Source organism: Sceloporus undulatus, chromosome 1 (genome assembly GCF_019175285.1).
Source record: "Sceloporus undulatus isolate JIND9_A2432 ecotype Alabama chromosome 1, SceUnd_v1.1, whole genome shotgun sequence".
NCBI lineage: Eukaryota > Metazoa > Chordata > Lepidosauria > Squamata > Phrynosomatidae > Sceloporus > Sceloporus undulatus.
In genome coordinates this window covers 71,228,578-71,247,387 of record NC_056522.1, presented here as the reverse complement: position 1 = coordinate 71,247,387, position 18,810 = coordinate 71,228,578, and the positions used below count along the sequence as shown (strand labels likewise).

Below are 18,810 nucleotides of genomic sequence, written 5' to 3'. Positions count from 1 at the left end.
CCTCTGGAGAGGCCCTTCTCTCCATCCCACCACCATCACAAGCACGGTTGGTGGGGATGTGAGAGAGGGCCTTCTCAATGGCTGCCCCTAGACTCTGGGACTCCCTGCCCAGGGAGATCAGAATGGTTCCCTCCTTGATGGCCTTCCGCCGGCAGGCAAACACCTACCTGTTCAAACAGGCTTTTAAAACAGAATGTTTGTAAAGGGCTAGCTTGGGATGTTGCTCCATTTTAAAATGTGTTATAAGATTTTATCTTATTAACATGTATTTTATTCTTTTAATAGCTATGTATTTTAACATTGTAATGATTTGATTCCTTTTTAAGGCACCTCTTTTCTCTGTTTTTAATTGTGTTGTTGTTGTTTTAATATTGGGAAGCCGCTCTGAATCACAGTTCTGGGGAAAGAGTGGGATACAAATAAATGTAGTAATAATAATAATAATATCTGCAAAAGTCAAAGCCACAAATGTGGAGAGATGAGAATACACTTGTACCCTCCACATTTGCAGCTTTGATTACTCAAGGATTTTATTTATAGGTTCTCTCTAGGAATATCTAGGTCCTCCAGCATAACTCTGTGGTCAACCTTAACCAAAAGTCACACTGAAGGACCTACAGATTCCTAGAGAGAACACTCCACTAGGCCTTTGTAGCTCCTCCAGCGCAATTCTATGGTCAATGTCTGGCAGAGGTTGACCACAGAGTTGCACTTGCAGACCTAGAGATTCCTAGAGAGGTCTTGTCTCAGGTAAAAACATAGTACATAGAGAGATCTTGTAGCACCTTTAAGACTAACAGAGAGAAATTGGCAGCATGAGGTTTTGTAGACTTCAGTGTACGTCTTCAGGTGCATTTGAGGATGTAGACTGAAGTCTAAAAATGCTCATGCTGCCAATTTATTTCAGTTAGTTTCAAAGGCGCTGCAAGAGCGCTCTATGTACTGATTCTACAGACTAACACGGCTATATCCTTGGATGCTACCACTATGTAAAAACCTAGGACCTTATTATCACACGAGTCGCTTACTGTCCAGTCCCTCTGCCTTGGTCCAGGGGGGCCTCAGAGGGAGAGAGGAGCCCCTGGGCTTGATCCCCTTCCCCACCGCCATTCCCTTCTCCTTCTGGGCCTGAGGGAGGGCGGAGCCGGAGGGGAGCGCCTAATTAGGCCAGATGTGAAACCTTTGTGGCTGGAGCAGACACACTCCAGATAAAGAGATACCTTTCTCTCATGGAGGAGGAAGGGGCTCCCGCCTCTCTCCTCTATCTAAGGCCAGGCCAGGCTGAGGGAGGGAGGGAGGGCGGCCTAGAGGCCTGGCGGGGCCTGCGCTCTGCAAAGGGCGCTGCTGCCGGGGAGGGAGCGAGGGCGGGACTGCGGACGGAGGCCGGCCTCCACGCCTGCCTTCCCGTTCCCTTCCCTCCCTCCTCCGGCGGGGTTTTCTTTCTCCCCGGAGCCGCCTCCCTCATCCCGGAGGAGCCTTATCAGGCGGCTGCAGGAAGGGCTGGGGCCGAGGCGGGCTGCGCTTCATGGGGCAGCCCGCCCAAAGGAGGACCGGAGGCCGCTCAGTTGTTGCCTCATGGCGGGCCTAGCCTGCCGCCTGCCTCTGCTGCTGCGGCTCCTCAGGCGGAGACCGAGCCCCGCGGGAGCTCCCTTCGGCTTCTACCCAGGATGGGCCCCGAAGCCCTGCTGCCTCTTCCCGGCGGCTCCCCGCTCCCCCTGTTCCCCAGCGGCCTCTTCATGGGCGGCTGCGGCGGAGGAGAAGGCGGGCCAGCCCCCCCGGAGCCTCGCTGCCCCTTCCCGGCCGGCCCTTATCCGACGCCCGCAGGCTCCTGGCCCTGGCCCACCCCGAGCGAGGCAGGCTGGCAGGTAAAGGGGCCTGTGCTCCGGGATAAGAGCCACTGCCACGGTTCAGCGCTATGGGCTTCCGGGGATGTAGTTCATGGTTGTGATTCAGAGACAAGCAGCCTGCTGTTTATTAGCTTGTTGTTGTCGCTGTTGTTGTTGTTGTTAGCCCTCGAAGAGGCGCCACATCGAGGAGGGAGCGAGCTTGATTTCTGCTGTTCCAGAGAACAGGACCCAGAACAATGGATGCAAACTCCAGGGAAAGAGATTCCACCTGAACATTAGGAGGAACTTCCTGACAGTAAGGGCTGTTCGACAAACTCCCTCGGAGTGTAATGAAGTCTCCTTCCCTGGAGGTTTTTAAACAGAGGCTGGATGGCCATCTGTCAGGGATGCTTTAATTGAGAGTTCCTGCATGGCAGAATAAAGGGTTGGACTGGGTGGCCCTTGCGGTCTCTTCCAACTACAATTCTATGTTGTTGTGTACCTTCAAGTCCTTTGCTATTTATAGCAACCCTAAGGCGACCCTCTCATGGGTTTTCCCCCTCAGAAGCCATCCTCTGAGGCTGAGAGAGTGTGACTTGCCAAGAGATCCCCCCCTCCCCCCCTGGTTGCATCCACACTGCAGAAATAATCCAGTTTGACCCCACTTTCACTGCCCTGGAATTCTGGTGGCACCAAGATGCGTGACCCTAAGGTGCTTTACGATGACCCTAAAGTGAACCTATCATGGGTTTGGTTTTTTTGGGGAGGCAAGTCACACTCTCTCAGCCTGAGAGAATGTTTCCTCTGAGGAAACTTGCCAAGGAAACCCCATGAGAGGATCGGCATAAATAGGAAAAGGACTTGAAGGCACACAACAGCAACAAGCAAGTCAATAAATAGCAGGCTGCTTGTCTCTGAATCAGCCCGCTAATGCCACAGCAAACTACACTTCCCAGAATTCCATAGCATGGAGCCATAGCAATTAAAAGTGGTTTGAAACTGGATTATTTCTGTAGTGCTGATGCAGCCTCTGTTACACTCCCGGTTTGTCTCTCTCTCTCTCTCTCTCACACACACACACACACACACACATTCATAGAGGTGCCACTAACTGGCTATCGCAGGCATCAGACCTAAGGACAGTCCATGGTCTTTCCTTCTTCCTGTTGGCTTCTAGGCCCTGCCCTTCATTCGCTGCACTGCAGGGTTGCCTTCATAGACAAGCAGCCTACTATTTATTGGCTTGTTGTATGTCTTCAAGTCGTTTCTGACTGATGACAAGCCTAAGGTGAACCTATCATGGGATTTCTTGACAAGTTTCCTCAGAAGGGGATTGCCATGGCCATCCTCTGAGGCTGAGAAGGTGTGACTTGCCCTAGGTGACTCACTGGGTTTCCATGGCTGAGTAGGGATTCAAACCCCGGTCTTCTAGTGTCCTAGTCCAAGGCTCAGACTACTACACCATGCTAACTCTCCTTCATAGACAAACAGTCTGTCTTCAAGTCGTTTATGATTTATGTTAGCCCTAAGGCTACCCTATTGTGGGGTTTTCTTGGCAACATTTGTTCAGAGGGGGTTTGCCATTGTTTTCTCCTGAAGCTGAGAGAGTTTCATGGCTGAGCAGAGACTAGTCACTAAAACCTTGGTCTCCAGAGTCACACTCAAACCACTATACTACACTCAGTACTGGATTCATGTAGCTTTCTGTACATGCAATGGTGATGTGTGTGTGTTGCCACTCTCTGGCACCATAGTTGTGTAGTTATATTCTCTCATTCATTCTTTCTGTTTCTCAATCCTACACACACACACACACACACTGTCATCTATGGTCCCTTATTTTTATGTCTGAGTGTAGCTCCAGTATACGGCAAGTCCTGTCTTCCCACCACACCCCAGTATATCCAGTATATGCCAGGTCCTGTCTCCCCACCACACCTCAATTGTGACATAGATCCCACTAGCAAGGACTTTCCCTTCCAGATGTTTGCTTCATACACCCAGAACATCAGTGTCTTGCACCCAGAGATAACTTTTCCTTTCTCAGACTGCCCCAGCAAATAAGTTCTTATCCATTTAACAATGACTCAGTGCAACAGTTTCCAGTCATTTCAGACCCAGGGCTCACCATTAGCCCTTACATAAAATCATTGTATCGTGGAGTTGGAAGACACCTCAAGGGCTGTCGTGCTGTCGTCCAACTCCTTCCTTCATGCAGGAAGACACATTAAAACACCCCCAACAGATGGCCATCCATCCTCTGTGTAAAAACCTCCAAAGAAGGAAACTTCACCAGTCTTCAAGGCATCCTGTTTCACTGTCAAACAGCTCTTTCCATCAGGATTCTTTTCCTGATGTTGAGGTGAAATCTCTTTTCCTGTAGCTTGAATCTTTTGCTCCATTTCCTAGTCTCCCGAGCAGCAGAAAACAAATTTGCTCCATCCTCAATGTGACATCCCTTCAAATATTTAAACATGGTTACCATACCTCCCCTTGAACTTCTCTTCTCTGGACTAAAAATACCCAGCCCCTTAACCTCCTGCTCATAAGGCATGGTTTCCAGACCTTTCACCAGTGTATGGATCTCATAGGTCCAAAACACACTGCAGATATAATCCAGTTTGAGACCATTTAACTGCCCTGGTCTAGGGAATTCTGGGAACTGTAGTTCTGTGACATTTAGCCTTCTTTGTCAAAGAGCTCTCGTGTCACAATAAACTACAGTTCCCATGATTCCCTAGTAGTGATCCAGGGCAGTTAAAGCGGTCTAAAACGAGATTATTTCTGCAGTATGTTTTGGACCATACTTAGCTCTTGGCTGAAAATGTGCATAGCAGTCTGCAGTTAGTACAAATTCACTCTACTAGTGAAGATTGTGTTCATGAAGAGGATGGGATTTCCCTCCACAGTCTCTGTTCTTGGTGCATACACTTTGAATGTATACACAGAACTAGTATGGTCTGCTACCTGATTCATTGGTGGCACTGTTTCTGTAAATTAAAGGGTTTTTTTTAAAGGAAAGAAACTGATGAAGCAGAATTATTAGTTAGTAAGCTGCCTTGAACCAATTCGGATTGTGTTATTCATCTGGTCCAGTATTTCCTGCTCTAGTGGCAGGGCATTAGGCAGAGAGGGACAGTTAGGAGGTGGGGAACTGCTGCAAAGCATCCAAGGGTAGAGCTGTGTGTGCTCCATAGCTGCCATGTGCTCCATAAACAGGGCTTATCTTCAGTAAAGAGCCATACATACAAATTCAGCAGTTATCCTTACATCCATTACTATGGATGTCTGTCCACTCAGAATGACATTTCATTCATCTGTAAACGTGGACTATGTTCCACAGAAGCATGTGAGTTTCATTTAATCTTTAAATTTGTAATCTTGTTCATGTTTCTCTGCGAATAAATAGGGGAATATGTATAGAACTTAATATTTGAATAGATTTGCATAATACTGTACTGTCCCAGAAGATACATGTTGTAGCAGATTGAGGCTACTCCTCTTTAAACCATGCTTCTTTGGCCTGGCTAGAATATTATGGGCACTCAAGGTTTGGTTACTAGCATATCACTATAAAGAGCTGAAGTCCCCCCCCACCCCATTTAGTTTTTAGTGTAAATGTAAAACATACATCAAATTTTCAGTTATTAAAAAAGAGTTGTGTTTTCTTTTCTAGCTGCTGTTGGCTTTCTGACTGTTTCCAGCGTTATTACTATGTCTGCTCCCTTTTTCTTGGGAAAAGTTATTGATGTCATTTACACAAATCCCAATGGTGACCTTGCAGAAAACCTATCCAACCTCTGTGCCTTGCTAAGTGGAATATTTTTGTGTGGTGCTGCTGCCAATGCAACCCGCGTCTACCTCATGCAAACGGCAGGTAATTGGGGTGAGAATGTCAAATCATCTGTCTTTCTGTGGTATATAGAATTACTGAGAGAAGTTCCAGACCAATATTTCCACATTCAAGACTGCATTGTTTTATTCTGAAATGATAAATTTTGACAGTTGATAAATTAGCAACTGTCACTTGCTAATTCTAATTCCATACTGAGAGTCGCTGTTGCAGTTCAAAATTGTTATTCATAAGCATGTGACATTTTAATCTTCTGTTTCCCCTATTGCATGCTGTTCTAAACCACATTTTGTCCAATACGTTTTCCCTTGATTTTGTCCAGCATAGAATCTGGTGTAGAAAAGAGTTATATTGTTATCTCATATTCTTTTATGTCATGAATTGTCACACTTCTTGACACTTACAGGACAAAGAATTGTGAAACGTCTGAGAGCAACAATGTTCTCCTCTCTCTTGAAACAAGAGATAGCGTTTTTTGACAAAACCAGCACTGGAGAGCTGATTAATCGCTTATCTTCAGACACGGCACTCTTGGGCCGTTCAGTCACTGAAAACCTTTCTGATGGACTACGAGCTGGTGCTCAGGCCTCAGTTGCAGTTGGGATGATGGTATGTGTCTGCTTGTTCCTGTCTTTCCTTCTTCCTTTGCCTGGCAGAGTCAAAATGCTTCAGTTGATATTACAAAGGATTCAAAATTCCACTGTTGTGCAAAGATGCTGTATTAAGGAATTCTTTAATTATATCTGGTGACAGCAATGTAATACAGTGGACGGAGAACAAATTTGAATCAGGAGTTATATTCTACCAGATTGTAATGTACATCTCACCCTAAGGGATACAATGCCACCTCAGCCAAAGGATTTCTTTTTCTTAAGATATACAGTGCGCTCTTTTTATCCATGGCCTTGCTATCTGAGGATTTGGGGTTCCGCGTATGGCAATTCCCCGTTGTTTGTAATGGAGGTGTGTGCACGTGGCCACAGTAGTGTGCATTCTGCACTGCCATAGAAAACAAGAGGACTTAAGGTCCCGTGTTTTTTGTTAACCACGGGGGGGGGGGGGATTCAGAACAGATCCCCTGCAGATACAAATGGATAACTGTGCAAAGGACTGTAATACATACTGATATCTAAAGCCATGTGCTCTAAAATGCTTGTACATGTGGTACTGGAAGCATCCAAAGCACCTTTCCTCTTACGACAGGAGGTTCAGAGATCAGTGTGTGTGAAGGAGTTAATCCAACAAATGTGTAGCCACAATTGCGTACGGTTTTGGCCGTTCTTTCTGCTGTGACTCATGATGCAACTGTATCATGTAACTTGGGTGGGGTTTGATCTGTGACCCTGAGCAGCACCTGTGCATAGAGCTGCAACCTTCCCACTTTTAGTACAAATTCTATCACTGGTGATAACAGTTGCAGTTTGGCTTCAAAGGAATAATCTGGCAGCAGGGATTCCCTTTAGCACTGCCTGTTTGTCTCTTTTAAGAGCTGAGGCATTTCAGTTCTTGTAGTGCTAGAGTGCTGGGAAATAAAAAGTGGATTGAAAAAAACTTGTATAGTTTTGAAAGTACTGTAAATTGCACTGGATTATATTTTCGTCATGTTCAGTTAACAGAACTAGCAGAACCTATTTAATTGTGCTTAAAGGTTGAAATCAAGTTGCTTTTTAATTCTAGTTTTTTGTGTCTGCCAAACTTGCCATGTTTGTTCTGAGTGTGGTGCCACCCCTGGCTTTTGTAGCTGTGCTATATGGAAGATACTTACGAAAACTTACTAGAATGACACAAGATTCTCTTGCAGATGCTACACAGGTGGGTTCTCTAATCGTTTATTTTAAAGCAGCACATAACAAAACACAACTGTAGGATAACTCTTATGAAAGAATAATGAGAAGTAATTACATAATAGAACCTGAGCCAACATGGTGTAGTGGTTTGAGTGTTGAATTTGGAGTCCAAGAGACCAGGGTTCGAATCTCTTATTAGCCATGGAATCCCACTGGGTGGCCTTGGGCAAGTCACACTCCCTCAGCCTTAGAGGAAGTCTATGAGGAGAAATCTTGCAAGAAAACCTCAGCATAGGTTCATCTTAGAGTTGGAAATGACTTGTAACACACAACAATTAAATAATAGATGAACACACAGCATATCAGAGAGAGTTCTCAAATTTCAAAATAAAATTCTTGAAAGTGAGTGTTAAAGTAAACATTTTTTAAAAAATCATGCTGAACTTCCCCTGTGTTTAGATATGTCCTTCAAGTGCTCAGCTATCTCCTGATTCAAGTTCAGTTAAAGAATCAGATAACACTGGGGATTAATTGTAGAGAATGAGGCAACAGGAATGTGGAACATTTCTGGTTTGTTTTTTAATTCCTTTTCAAATGAAAGTTAAGGCTGAGTCAGAAAATTATGCTTTTTTTTTGTTACTGTGGGATAAAGAAGTTTTTTCTTTGTTGTTTGTTCCTAGCATATTGAGTTATTGGAGAGGATAGGTTGTTAAAACTACAGTAAAATGAAAGCATGCCTGCATAAGATGCCACTGTGCTGAGCTTATGTCATTGCATAACTGTTTTGTATGACCTGTGCAGTACTGTGCAGTTGCTGAAGCTAATGCTAGGCTGAGGTTACCCTGTGCTATGATCTTATACTCATCTTAGAGTAAGCTTCACTGGACTCAGTGGAAGGACTTTTTGAGTAAACACATAGGATTGGATCTGTCTACATTACTGGGTGAACTAATTTGCATCTCTGAAACTAATGCACAAATTGAAATGAAGCTGTGCTTTCTGATTTCACATCTCTCCAGATTTTGCACATTTTGTGAGAAAATACAATAAAATATGTATAGTATTTAGATACAAACGTGTGTGGTTTTAAAAAGCTCTCACCACCATTAATGAAAGAAGAAACAGGATGTATTTTAAAATAAGATTCATGAAACTGGCGCAGATTTGAAATAGACTGATTCATTTTTGTTAGCAACTCCCATTTACTTTGGAGCATGAAGAACTAAAACTTCAGACATGACTTTTATAGTATATAAACTTTTTGCTTATATAAATACTTCAACAGAAATTTATGCCATCTGTTTTTTGCATAAATTAAATAAGAACATGCCTGCTGGATTAGAATAAATTCTTTTTTTTAAAAAAAAATATTTACTGCAGTTAGCAGAAGAGCGGATTGGAAATTTACGAACTGTTCGAGCTTTTGGACAAGAGCTAAATGAAATGGAGAAATATAAGAACAAAGTTGATTATGTGCTACAGTTGGCCAAAAAGGAAGCCATAGCACGAGCAGGATTCTTTGGAGCAGTAAGTATAAAACAAAGGTGAGGAATCCACAGTGTTTTTGGTATGTGCCTGGCTTTTTCTTTAATATTTAAAATGTTCTTAGGTTGTACACAAGGCCATGCTCGTTTTCCATTTGTAGGCTAATATACTACAGTGCCCTTACAGAAAATTATTTGCAAGCCTAATTATGAGTTACACTTCAGGACATGGAACACTCTGGGGTGTGTGTGTGTGTGTGTTACTGAGGATTTGCTTGTTAGGATTAACTATGGTCATTGCACTCAGACACTTCAGAGAGTTTCTTTGCTAGATGCTTCCCCAGAGACTCTCCAACTGTTTCTGAAACTGCACTATTTAATGAGTAAATTTGCAAGTTGGATATTGGAGCCATTTACATGGAAATTAAATATTAAATAAATATTCCTTTTAAGCAGTTCTTATGCCAATTATAATATTAGTTGTAGATGGAGACTAGTGGTATCCTTCTCAAAGAAATTAGTTGAAGATGTTTACAAGGGCTATATTTTAGTGACTGATGTAAATACAAATGATTTAGCTGCAGAGTAATAAAGCAGGCAATTGGTTGTATCATAATTGCTCCAGCAGACATTCCCACCTCCCCTTTCTGCTTGTAGCCTCTGGCCATTCCCTCATATCCCAAAGTATCTTGTCTGATTTGGAGAATCTTTAAAGAACAATATTCAATGTGGGCCAGAGGACAGCAGCAGGTGAAATCTCTGAAAATCAGATGTGGATTGTGAGCAGAACTAGCTTCTACTTGAGCAGTGGTATTCAAAATGGTGTTCACTGGATCAGTGCTGGTCCTTTTGCCATTGGCTGCCAGTCTCTGCCCAATTTCCAGGAAATAATTGTAGCAAAAAGCTCCAATTGTTGCTTCCTCACATCAGTTAACTTGTGATGTATTGGACTAGAGCACTTTTGGGGCTAATAGTATATATTTGGCTATCCTTGGAAGCTTTCTAAAGTATTTTCCCCCAAATAAAACCAAAAATAAAGTTAAAATTCCAAAAATACCTCCCAGAAATAATATATCAGATAATATATTGGATATGTTCCTTCCTGATGTAGCCTCTGCCACTTAAAAGAACAGAGATGAAACTGTTTGTATTTGCATTCATTCATTTAGGATGCTCCCCCTCCTGAGTATATCTGATGGGGGGGGGGTTTGAATTGAGCATAGGTTTTTGGATCAATATTTTTAAAATATGACAGTGTTTTATAAGATGTAGCTTGAAGAATTGTATTGAAAGATGTATTACTCTTTCAACCTTTTTTCTCCCTTTTCTTCTTCTCAGACTGGGCTATCTGGGAATTTGATTGTGCTCTCTGTTCTGTACAAAGGAGGATTACTGATGGGAAGTGCCCACATGACTATTGGTGAACTGTCTTCTTTCTTAATGTATGCCTTCTGGGTTGGCATAAGCATTGGAGGTATGCATCATAAAATGTACATTTAATAACAAAAAGTATTTAAAGGCCTTGAAAGTTCTGTAACTAATACAAACGGCTCTTGAAGCACTATACATTAAATTTATTATAAATTATATCCATTAGTAAATATCTTGATTCAGTGTGAACATCATAGTTTCAGTGCAGAAAGTCATCAAAATTAAATAATGATCACAGAATTTAGGAGCTTAGGAGTCTCTACTTTTTCAAAACAAAACAAAAAAATCCAGTTATTGTTCCATTGATCACAAAGTTGTGTGCACATGAAATCTCAAAAAGCCAGGCACAGCTGAACAATGTTTGTACCAATAAGAGTGTCATATGCTTTTTGTGTCCTACATACAGTAGTTCTCTGTCCCCCTTCATCGCTAGGCAATCAGAATAAATTAGACAATTTTTAAATTGTTTAGTACATATGGAAGCATAAATTCAAAACACACTACAGAAATAATCGAGATTGAGACCATTTTAACTGCCCTGGCTCAGTGCTAGAGAATCCTGGGAATTGTAGTTTATTGTGGCACTAGAGCTCTCTGACAGAGAAGGCTAAATATCTTCACAAAACTACAGTTCCTAGAATTCCCTAGCACTGAGCTAGGGCACTTAAAGTTATCACAAACTGGATTTTTCTGCAGTGTTTTGAACCATAGATTATATGAAAATATATATATATACAAATCTGAATAGGTTGCATAGTATATATGTGGCAGAATTCACCTTCTCTTAGTTTTCTTGATGCAGAATGTTCATTCCTTTTAGGCATATGACATATAGCCCAGGTACATAGTTGCAAAATAACTATATTTCTGACTGACAGAGCTGTAGGGAACTCAAATGCTCATGTTAAATTTTAACAGCAGGATTAGGCCCAATAAAAGATATAGTACAGCTGTATCTATTTCATCATTAATGCCTTAGGTCAAACATGGCAACAGTGGCACCTTTCTGACAGGAGAAGCAAACCTTGGTCTATAACAGCATTATGGAACAGAGGGAATAGCATGGTAATGCTCCCATCAGTTGCTAATATGAAATCTAACAATATTCTGGGAACTTGCTATTGTGGGAAACAGAACATCCATACCCTTCATGCAACTACTGATTTAAGACAGTGCATCTTTAAGAACTTGACTGGGGAAAATAAATAGGGCCTTTAGTTGTGTTGTTGCAACCTTACTGCAATACTGGAGATAAGAGCAATTCAAATAACTGATGTAGCGTGTATCAGAAAGCAGTCCACTCAAAATATGCTTGGCAACACAGTGTTTCCACAAACAAAGCACAACTTAGATGTGATCAGGCCACTCCCAAATGTGCTAAACGCTGTGAATGAATTGATCTGAATTTAGTTACTGAATAATTTCTGTAGCAAACAGTGAAACAGCTTCAAAGTAGTGAGAAATAGCCTTTGTTGACTGTGTTATGTACATTCATTGATTGGAAACAAGAAGGGAAGATACATTGTGCAATACAAAATGAGAGTAAGAAAACTCTCAAAATCTGACTAATCTAACTGGATCTCAGCGTGTTTTTGCAATATTTCTGTCCCTCCTCTAAGACCAGATGGGTAAAAAATACTACCATTTTAAAAGCCTTTAAAATTTTTAATGCACAAAAATACTTAACCTCTTTTAATAAGGTAATGTTTTAACATGGGTGAAACTGTGCATATAGTATATAAATAGGAAATATAGGAATCAGAATAGGCTTTTTGTTTACCGTTACTTTTGTGAAATATACAGAAGCTGACTGCACAAACCATTAGAATGCACTTCCACAGCCTTGAAGTGCAGCACAGAATGGAAGTATATATGAGTAGATTATGAGTGGATATGTAAGTAAACATGCATTTCATAAGAATTGAAAAGGATGAATATCCCCCCTCAAATTTGAAACGTGGACAGAGGGCTGTTGGACACACCTAATGGAAGCCAGCAAGCTTTTTGGTTTTAATGCAGCTTAAAATATGCCTCTTTGTAGTGAGAGAAGCATGATGGTTCTGCACTGAACCTACAGGGAGTGAATAGAAGAATTAAACAGAATGGAAATTTGCAATGGGGAGCACAGGAAAAGGTCTAACACAGTGACAAAATCATGGGAATGCCAAGGTGGTAAAAGCTGTACTGACCTCTTTAAAATAACATCTCAGTGTAACCTATAGGGACTGGCCACTTCTCACAGTGCCTCCCTGGTAGATACACTCATCTAGCCTTTTAAACTGTACACAGACCAAAAGTTCTAGAGATCACGAGGAAGGCTTCCTCCTTCACAGCTGTAGCACTGCCAGCCTTTTCAAGAGTGCCTTTTAGTTAAAAGAGAGAGAGAGTGAAACAACTCTGTGCTATATGGTCACTTTCTGCAGTGCTAAGGTCCATTTACCCTTTTGAATTGAGGGAGGAAGGGCATTGCCCCTCTATAAGAACTGTTCCTGTCAAGAATGTACTTTTTACAAGCTAGCTATTCAAATCTCCTGTTTTTAAAGGGATTGGTTGAGCTTATACTGTCAAATGTACAAGACCTGTTTTTCAAGTTGTGTATTAACATGGGCCATTGGAATGAGTACTGTATTCAGTAATGGTGATTAGGCTAACGTATTTCAGTCTCCAAAGTACATATTCTATATCATTCATGCATAAACAATAAGTTTTTATCTTATTTTTTTAGGTTTAAGCTCTTTCTATTCTGAACTAATGAAAGGATTAGGTGCAGGAGGGCGTCTCTGGGAACTTATTGATCGAAAGCCAGAACTTCCTTTTAATGGTAGGCTCTCTGTTTTCATTGATATTTTGCAACTGATTAAGATGGTATGATATCCCAAAACATTTTAAGCCAGAATGCAATAAGTATTTTTTTTTCATAAATTAAAATAATTTCTCATGAGTCATTTCAGAAGGATAGGTAGCCATATTAGTCTGATGCAGCCATACCTGACAAAATTATAGTTTTTGGTACTTAATATATTATCAGATAGATGAAGTGGTAGCCTCTATGGTTTGATATGAATACATTATTACCATACCACAGAAAGACAAGCTGAGGAAATGTTTTGGTTAAGTAAAATCAAAACACTAAGAAATATCAGAAAGAGGTATTTATCATTAGTGGATGACTGGGAAACCTTTTGCCCTCCAGATGTTTGAAATTCACGTCCCATCAGCCCTAGCCAAAAAGATTAATGTGAAGGAATTATGGGAATTGTAGCCTCCAACATCTGGAGGACCAAAGATTCTCCATGTTAATATAGAACACAAATGAGATTCATATCCAATCCAAAGACCAAGGCTGCAGTTTTGTACTTCCTATCAAGTAAGCTTGCTAAATACAGTGGGGTGTAGAAGCATTTCACATGACACTGTAATATCACAATTGTACTGTGTTAGTGTCATCTTTGTCTGGAGCTCATTGTATGACTGTATGGCTCTCTTGGTGCTGTACCACTGGTGGGTCATTTGGAAATCGATTCTTTCCAACGGTGGTTCCTATCCTGCTATGGTTTACTAATCACCTTGGGTTGAATGTAGTTTTCATTATTCCTTCCTTGGAGATTCCCTGGAGATCTCTAGCAGGGAAACCCCAGCCTACCTCTTGTGATTGGCTGGGAGGACAACTCATACTTATTAAAAATAATGTAAAAAACATGCTGGAGGACAAAGGTACAGCAGTTGTCTTGGGAAGAATTGAGAATCCTAGTATCCTACCAATCTATTATGAGCCACGTGGCATCCTGATTTTAGCATTGGACTACAACTCTGGAAACCAGGATTCTGCTTCCCGCTTCGCCATGGAAACCCACTGGGTGACCTTGGGCAAGTCACAGTCTCAGAGGGTGGAAATGGCAGACTTCCTCTGAAGAAACATGCCAAGAAAATCCTGTGATAGATTCACCTTAAGAGTCACATAAATTGGAAACAACCTGAAGGCATACAGCACAATGCAATAGCATCGTTTTGATGCAATCTTATTAAGGCTTGGTGCGCAGAGAAATTATGGGTTTCAGGGAAAGTTTAAGAGTAAATATACAGAAAACGGCATTCCACAGAGACAGCTCTCACTAAGATCTCCAATGACCTTTTACAGGCCAAGGCTAATGGCCTTTACTCTGTTCTCATCCTTCTTGATTTGTCTGCAGCCTTTGACACCGTTGATCACTGTCTTCTAGTTGATATACTCTCTGACCTTGGGTTCTCAGACTCTGTTCTCGACTGGTTTAGATCTTATTTGTCAGACAGATCTTTTGCAGTGGTCACAGGTAGTCAGACTTCATCCTCTGTTCCCTTATCTGTTGGAGTTCCCCAGGGCTCTGTTCTGGGTCCCCTTCTGTTTTCTCTCTACACACTGTCCTTAGGTAAACTCATCAGCTCTTTCGGTTTTTCCTACCATCTGTATGCCGATGACACCCAGCTGTATCTTTCCACCCCTGACCTTTCTCCAAGGCTTGAACAGCAAGTTTCATCTAGTCTCACAGTCGTCTCGCAGTGGATGCGTCATCGGCGTTTGAAGCTCAACATGTCCAAGACGGAGCTTCTTGTCTTTCTTCCTAAGCCCACCCTTCAACACTCCTTTTCTGTCTCTGTGGACAACATTTCTATTCAACCAGTCCAACAAGCCCGCAGTCTTGGAGATTCTTTGATTCTTCTCTGTCGTGTATCCCTCAGATCCAGACCACAGCCAAGGCTTGTAGATTCTTTCTATACAATATTGCCAAAATCTGACCATATCTCTCCGCCTCCACTGCCAAGATCCTGGTCCATGTCCTAGTGGTCTCACAACTTGATTACTGTAGCGTCCTCCTGGCTGGGCTTCCTCTTTCTCACCTCCGTCCTTTAAGTTCTGTCCAGCATTCAGCTGCTCGCATTATCATATCCGCCCACCGCTCTGACCACATATCTCCTGTGTTGGCATCCTTTCACTGGCTCCCCCTCCCTTTCCACATTCAGTATAAGCTCTTGCTGTCCATGTTTAAAGCCCTCCATGGGCTGGCCCCTCCTTACTTATCAGACCTTCTTTCTCCTCACCTTCCCACTCGGGCCCTCCGCTCTGGTAGTCAAGGTCTGCTGTCACAGCCCAGGATTTCCTCTGCCCCATCTCGGATTCGCCCCTTTTCACTCGCTGCCCCTCACGCCTGGAACCTTCTTCCCCCACGAGCAAGAGCCATCACTTCTTTAACTAGCTTCAAAACGGAGTTGAAGACCCTCCTGTTCAGGGAATCGTTCCCTGGCATTGCATAACTGTCACTTGCTATTTGATGTTCTTTTGTTGCCTGTTTTATTGAATCATTTCCTGTATTGCCATGTACTTTATATGTATTATGCTACTAGAGAGGTCCCTTCCCTACCACCACTCCCTTCTCCTTTTGTGTTGTGTCTTGTTAGATTGTAAGCCTGAGGGCAGGGAACCATCCAATTAAAAAGATTGTATGTACAGCGCTGCGTAAATTTACAGCGCTTTATAAATAAAGGTTAATAATAAATGTAAAGAGTAATATACAAAAGCAGAATCAGGCATGTGTTGGTTCATGGGAAAACACATAGCAAAAAATGGTACAAAGTTTTCACCTTCCTGAACTAGGCAGGGAATGGTTGGAGTGGGCATAATGACATCATTATGTAGTTGCTCAATTGCATTATTGCATAACTATAGCTTCCTTTAAAAAAAAACCAACACCAAGGTGGTGTAAATGATATTGTCATATTTCTAATGTGAGAAAGCTAACTGGGAATGTATACCGTTGAAATGCAAATGGAGTGATGGTATGAAAGAATGCATTGCAATTCTGTTGCCTTCCCAAGTAGTGGTTTTCAAGCAGAATATCCTGAAAAAACTGATTAGTGTGACAAGCTCCTTATTCTAACAAAACATGCATAGGATTATGCTGTAAAAATCCAGTAAGAATGGGCATAGGATATTAGCATATTATTATGGTTATTGAGATAGCTTTGTGTTTAATAGCTTTTATTTTACCATTTACCATTGGTAATGATTAAATTCAGATAACTGAATTTAGTGAATTGCGTGATATCATAAAATTCAGACAATATATTGCCTGAGATATTTTGTTCTTAGATTATTTTTAATCTTTATTATGCTATCAATGGATCTTGGACCTTACAAATTAGAAGACAAGTGACCTGGGCAATGAGGACATAAATGTTTTGCATTATTAGATGCAAAAACAGTCATAATCAGTGTTGTTTAGCTCCCTAACCAGTAATAATGCCATATATACATATGAAGTGCTGGTTTTAATGGCTTGGTGTGCCCTTGATAGGGGTGTAGCTGGTGGCTATAACCTTGCCTTTGCTTTTGTACACATTTCCAAGTCCACCTCCATTTGTTTCACCCAGTTCTCTTATCTCCAAATTATGTTCCTTTTGTTGCTCAAGATCTGTAATTTTGCATTGTTATTGTTACTGATGATGTGGCTTAGCTGTTTTACTGTAGACTTGCAGACCCAGATCCATAAGACAATATCCAATCACACATCAAGTCCTTTGTCTTTTTAATGATGTAATTGTGAATATAGCACAGTGAAGCTACTAAAATGCAGACTGCTTGAACCAGTAGGTCCTTATTTTTATTTTTTTAAAGTGTTTATAGGTGGATATCTTCAACAATGAATGTTCTTATCTCTTTTTTCTCCCTCATTTAGAGGGTATCGTGTTAAACCAGGATGCTTTCAAAGGTGCTCTGGAGTTCAAAAATATCCAGTTTGCATATCCATCTCGTCCAGAAACTTTAGTTTTTCAAGACCTTACCCTTTCCATCCCAGCAGGATCTGTGATGGCACTGGTTGGCCCAAGTGGCTCTGGTAAATCGACTGTTGTGTCTCTCCTACTTAGGCTTTATGATCCAATCTCAGGTATGAATTTGTATGCAGTGTGTCAGCAGTTGTTATGTACATACTGTTTGTGCAGACCTTTGCTCTTGAGAGGAAAGAAATAACTCCCTCAGCCATCTGTTCCATATTGATTTCCAAATGACAAGATAAAGAGATTTTCTGCTCAAAGGCTGCCGGCCAGTGCCTGCTGAGTGAGAATGTAGTGCTAGGTCATTGGGAAAAGAGCCGCACCTGATATGGGGAGTGAGGGGTGGGATAACTAATATTCTATTCTATTTTTGAAGAAATATATGAAGACTTGGTCTATTCTTGAAGAAGGAAAAAAGTATAACATGGCTTCAGAGAAATGTATTAGGCTCATCTTAATAATAACAATAATACTGATTTATTTATATCCTGCCCAATCACATAGAATCTGGGTGGGTTACAGCAATAAAAAGTACAATATAATTCAATACAAATCAATGAAAATCTTGTATTTTTACCCCATTCTCAGGGCTCATCTGAGAATGTGGCTTCTAGTTCTTTTTGTGAGACATACTGGCCTGCAGCCCTCTAAATTAATTGGATATGGCACATATTTATCTGACTCATCATAGTAAAGAAAGAGAGACCTCTGTTAAAGTCTTTAACATCCCTCCAAAGTGAAATCTTCTCTTTCCTGGGAATAGAAAACCACACGAAGGACCAAGTCTTTCTGTATTATAAAGCTAATTGAACTATACATGTGCTATAGTGCTTTATAACAATAGTGTTGTAGTTTTTTGGGGGGGGATTTTGTTCTGTATTTCCTATTCTTTCCTTTTTCCCAACCCCTGTTATCTAACATTCTTTTAATTTGTTAAAGGAGGTATCACTGTTGATGGTGTTGACATTCGTCAGCTAAACCCACTCTGGTTCAGGACTAAAATTGGAACAGTAAGTCAGGTAAGAAGAGAAGCTGTGTTTCTTAATTGTAGTATTTACTTCTGCTCTACTTTCCCATAGTAAGCATTGGACAAATCTTTGGGAATGTTGAATAACTTTTTTTTTGGGGGGGGGGGGTACTTTCCATTTGAATTCCACCTCTTAAAGTTGAAAATCATCAGTGTGGGCACATTTGTCTGTATTTATTAATGTAGTGCTTTCTTTTTCATCATGTTTGTTGCATAATATCACTTATAGTTGTACTCTTTTTCTATATATTATAGTGAATCTGTATTGTCATGTTCACTGTTCTTTCACTCATATTAGGAACCCATCCTTTTCTCATGCTCTATTGCTGAAAATATTGCCTATGGGGCTGAGGACCCGTCTGCAGTTACTATGGAAGAAATTGAGAAAGTTGCTGACATTGCAAATGCTTCTAGTTTCATCCAGAATTTTCCTAAAGGATTCGGCACTTTAGTTGGAGAAAAAGGTGTTCTTCTTTCAGGTAAAGTGTTGCCATATTCAAAATGTATTTATGTGGTTAATGCTTTCATATGATTACTTCTTTATAGAGATTAGTGGAGAGCATTAAATCTCTACAGTGTTTAATTTAGAAGTGCA

At 41.3% G+C, this 18,810-nt stretch overlaps 1 protein-coding gene across 1 annotated transcript in view; it reads left to right on the top strand.

Annotated features, from left to right (window-relative positions):
• Nucleotides 1-18,810, top strand: part of ABCB10 (ATP binding cassette subfamily B member 10) — a 28,165-nt gene that overhangs the window by 4,674 nt on the left and 4,681 nt on the right. Inside the window, exons 2-12 of the mRNA XM_042456728.1 lie at nucleotides 286-302; nucleotides 1,589-1,865; nucleotides 5,503-5,703; nucleotides 6,086-6,288; nucleotides 7,357-7,491; nucleotides 8,847-8,993; nucleotides 10,289-10,424; nucleotides 13,107-13,202; nucleotides 17,092-17,301; nucleotides 18,128-18,207; nucleotides 18,514-18,694. Coding sequence (XP_042312662.1) covers nucleotides 286-302; nucleotides 1,589-1,865; nucleotides 5,503-5,703; nucleotides 6,086-6,288; nucleotides 7,357-7,491; nucleotides 8,847-8,993; nucleotides 10,289-10,424; nucleotides 13,107-13,202; nucleotides 17,092-17,301; nucleotides 18,128-18,207; nucleotides 18,514-18,694 — 1,683 coding nt within the window. The remainder of the gene's footprint in view (nucleotides 1-285; nucleotides 303-1,588; nucleotides 1,866-5,502; nucleotides 5,704-6,085; nucleotides 6,289-7,356; nucleotides 7,492-8,846; nucleotides 8,994-10,288; nucleotides 10,425-13,106; nucleotides 13,203-17,091; nucleotides 17,302-18,127; nucleotides 18,208-18,513; nucleotides 18,695-18,810) is intronic.